Here is a 3,591-nt window from a genome sequence, read left to right as displayed (position 1 = left end):
CCAGAGATTCTTAACCCATGGGCTGCGGCCCACAATTCAGGGCCTCAAAAGAACAAATATGGGCAGGTTACAATATAAAAATGTTTGTCATAATCATGTCTTGTGATTATTTGACAGGAGTTTTACTTTTAAACTGTAAGTGTATTTAATTTACTTATGTTAGTTATGATGTAAATACAATAAAAATTAAACCAAGATTTAGAATAATTATCATTTCGATCCATACATTAGTAATGTCTGACTGGGCCTCATGCCACTTTATGTTCAATAAATTGGGCCCCGAGGTCAAAAAGGTTAAGAACCCCTGTCTTAGAGCTACATCATTTTCATGACATAAACCTTTTTATACTAGACTGGTCAGTTTTCTTCAGCCCTTCATTCATGACAAAAGCAAGTTTTTCTTCTCACCTGTTTGTTGGCCTTGAGGACCAATCTAAGAGTAGCTATTTGCTCTCTCTTGCTGCTGAGTAAGGACTTGAGCTTTAGGATCTCTTCAATGCAGCTCTCCTTATCCTTGTCCAGAAAAGGGGCCACTTCCCTTGCTGCAGCTCTCTGCCTGGAGAGCTGTAAGGATCTGTCTACTGCTCGCTGGAGGTACTTCAACTAAAAGACACGAGGAGAATATAGTTGGAGGGTTTATAACAACAGAAGAAGGAGGATAGAAGCTGAACTTCATTTTGGAAAAGCTTAAAGCAAAAAAATAAAAAAGGGAACAATAAAAATAAAAAGAAATAGTAAATGGACTGAACTTATATAGCACTTTATCAAGCCCCATCAGACCCCAAAGTGCTTTACACTACAGTCATTCACACACTGTTGATGGTAAGCTACATTGTAGCCACAGCTGCCCTGGGGCACACTGAGAGAGGCAAGGCTGCCATGCAATGACTCAACCAGACCCTCTGACCATCATCAGTAGGCAAGGCAGATGTCTTGCCCAAGGACACAATAACTGAGACGGCTGGAATGGAAGATCAAAGATAGGACAACTCCCCTATTCAGTCCGCCACAGCCTCCCACATATCATATATTTTAATATATCATAACATATCAAATAATATTGTATTTATTACGATACAGTGTACTACATTGTATTGGGTCATTTTTTATATTATATTGTATTGTATTATGTACTATGTACTACATTGTATCGTGTTGTGTAGTAGCGTAGTATCGTATTGTAAAATATACCATCGAACTGTATGATAATGCATTTTGCTATATCTGTACTGTAACATGTATTGTATTATCTTTCTGCTTGGCCTTCAAAGGAGTCGGACGCTTTTTGCTCTCTCTCGAACCTGTCCCTCCTTCCTGCTTCGCAGCTTTTTCAAGCCTTTCTTCTACCTATCATCRGAAAAACAAAAGGAATTATGGATTTAGTCAACTGGACTCTGAATGCAATTGACACTATTTTTTCCACACTGAGATTGGAACGTGGGGAACGTAGCTGTCCCAGTGGAATGGTTGCTGCTGGTCGGGTCACTGGTTCTTAGGGCTGGAACCTGATCTGTTTGGCACCGCTTTCCATTGAAGACGTGGAAGATTTGAACATATTTGGATTTATGATAACTGGATTTCTGCTGATCGGCGGGCCTGTGAGAGGTTGTCAGGAACCACGGATGGAATCTCCTGTACTGATAACACACAGCCTCAGATGCAGGGGGAATTAAGTCACAAACTGGATGTGATTCTGATGAGAATCGCAGTTCAGCAGCGTGCCCATGAGACGTAGGATTACACCTGGGTGAAATTTCAGACGTAAGAGGTGATGAAATTTGGAACATTCTGCATTTTTTCGCCATTACATAGATGTAGTTAAGACTGTAAAGCGGCAAGAAATTCAAGGCCGCTTGTCCCAAAACAATTGTGTTTATCTTTCGGATCCCAGCAGCTGCTGGTCTTGGTCAGTCGGCAGTTTTCAAAACTTCCCTGGATGATATGTCAACAAAGGATTTAGTCCCCAGTCCCTATCCCCGTATCATCCGCGAGGATRAGTCTGAAGGCTGTGGTGATGGAGAAAGGGGAAATCCTGAACTCTGGGACTGAGCTTGGGAGGATAAGATCTGTCTCTGGACTCTGGCAGGTCCTGGTCTTGGATTGGTTCCAGCACAGAGTATTAACCAGGAATGTCACCGGCTCCACTGAATCCCGCACCCACCATGTGTTTGATCCCCAGCCCCAACCCCTCCCCAGCTGCCTTGCTTTAGCGAGTCATTTTTTTGTGCATATTATTCTGCATTTATGAGTAAATATAGGATCAGAGCATCTTTTTTAAACTGACCTATCCTATTGTTTTTTTTTCTTCCAAACTACAAAAGGTAGCGCGACCGTGTTTGAGCAAGACCTGATCATCCATTCTCCACCATGTTTGTTATGCATTTTTTTCCTGAACGGAGTGTTCTTAATTGCAATTTCATTCTGCATTGCATCTTTGATGTTGTATGTGAATGACAATAAAGCTGATTCTGATTATGTCATATTGTATTTATACAATACATCGTATATCGTATCGTGTCATATTATATTTTATTGTTTTGTTTTGTAACGTAACTAATAGTATTGATTCGTGATTGATGACTGATACATATTTATGATTGTAAATAAGATATAATACCAACATATAATATCGAATTGTTTTGTATCATATCATTATGTATATTACTTCATAGGAAACATTTGAAATGATCTGAAATTTGGCAAACAAAGCTATGGCACCTATAAATGAAGTAGGATGGATTCATACAAGAAAAAATACCTTGTTTGAATGACATAATGGATAAAAGAACAGGGAGATGGGGCATTAAAATAAATGGAAGGGTATAAAAAACTAGCTGTTATAAAGTGAATAAAAAAGGTGATGGATGGATGGATGGATAATAATAATAATGAAAAGGGGTTTAGGGTTAAGGGTTAGAGGGTTTTCTACCTGGTCTCTAATGATAGCATTGAGGTTGTAGATGTTCATGGGCTCCTTGCGCAGCTCACCCAGAGGCTCCAGGGCCGGCGATGAAGAAGATGATGAAGATGAAGAGGCACTTATACTGGGTGAGCAGGTAGGGGGTGTGAAGGGGGGTGCACTTTCCTCACATATTGCCTGAAGATCCTCTCTGTCCACCTCCTTCTCATCTTTTCTGCCCTCCTGAGGCAGAGGTTCTTTGAGTGGAGATGCAGAGGGACTTCGGGATTCTCTAGGAGAAGTGGTTGTTGAAGTGACAGTAGCTAGCCGCCTGGATAAGCGTGGCGTAAGAAGAACTTTGCTGTTGTCTGATGACATGGCTTTGAGACTGGCGCTGTGGCCCCGAAGCCCTCTGCCGTGTCTGGAAATAAATAAAATAATTTCTTTTAAACAAAATCTGAGTCAGCTTTTCTCTAAGACTTTCTCTGTTTTAATGGCAAAGTACAGAATCTAGGCAGACAGATAGGCAAGAGAAGAGGTTCCCAAACTATTTCATACCAAGGCCCCCCCAAACAGCATTAGCTTTTGGATGGGGACCTCCTTTTGCAAATCCACAATGTTACAAAATATGTAAAGAAACATCAACAGTTAGAATGTTTTTTCTCAATTTATTCACTATTCAGTTATTATTA

The 3,591-nt window shown here is 40.5% G+C and overlaps 1 protein-coding gene across 1 annotated transcript in view; it reads right to left on the bottom strand.

The window, feature by feature from the left end:
• Nucleotides 1-254: 254 nt before the first annotated feature.
• LOC106535182 (protein bicaudal D homolog 1) overlaps nt 255-3,591 on the bottom strand; it is a gene marked incomplete at its 5' end in the record, with an annotated part of 42,835 nt that continues 39,498 nt past the window's right edge. Inside the window, 2 exon segments of the mRNA XM_014032124.1 lie at nt 255-603; nt 2,930-3,320. Of these exon segments, the coding sequence (XP_013887578.1) occupies nt 376-603; nt 2,930-3,320 (619 nt within the window).

This window comes from Austrofundulus limnaeus, unplaced genomic scaffold (assembly GCF_001266775.1).
Source record: "Austrofundulus limnaeus strain Quisiro unplaced genomic scaffold, Austrofundulus_limnaeus-1.0 Scaffold1378, whole genome shotgun sequence".
Lineage (NCBI taxonomy): Eukaryota > Metazoa > Chordata > Actinopteri > Cyprinodontiformes > Rivulidae > Austrofundulus > Austrofundulus limnaeus.
This window is presented reverse-complemented; position numbering and strand designations above follow the sequence as displayed.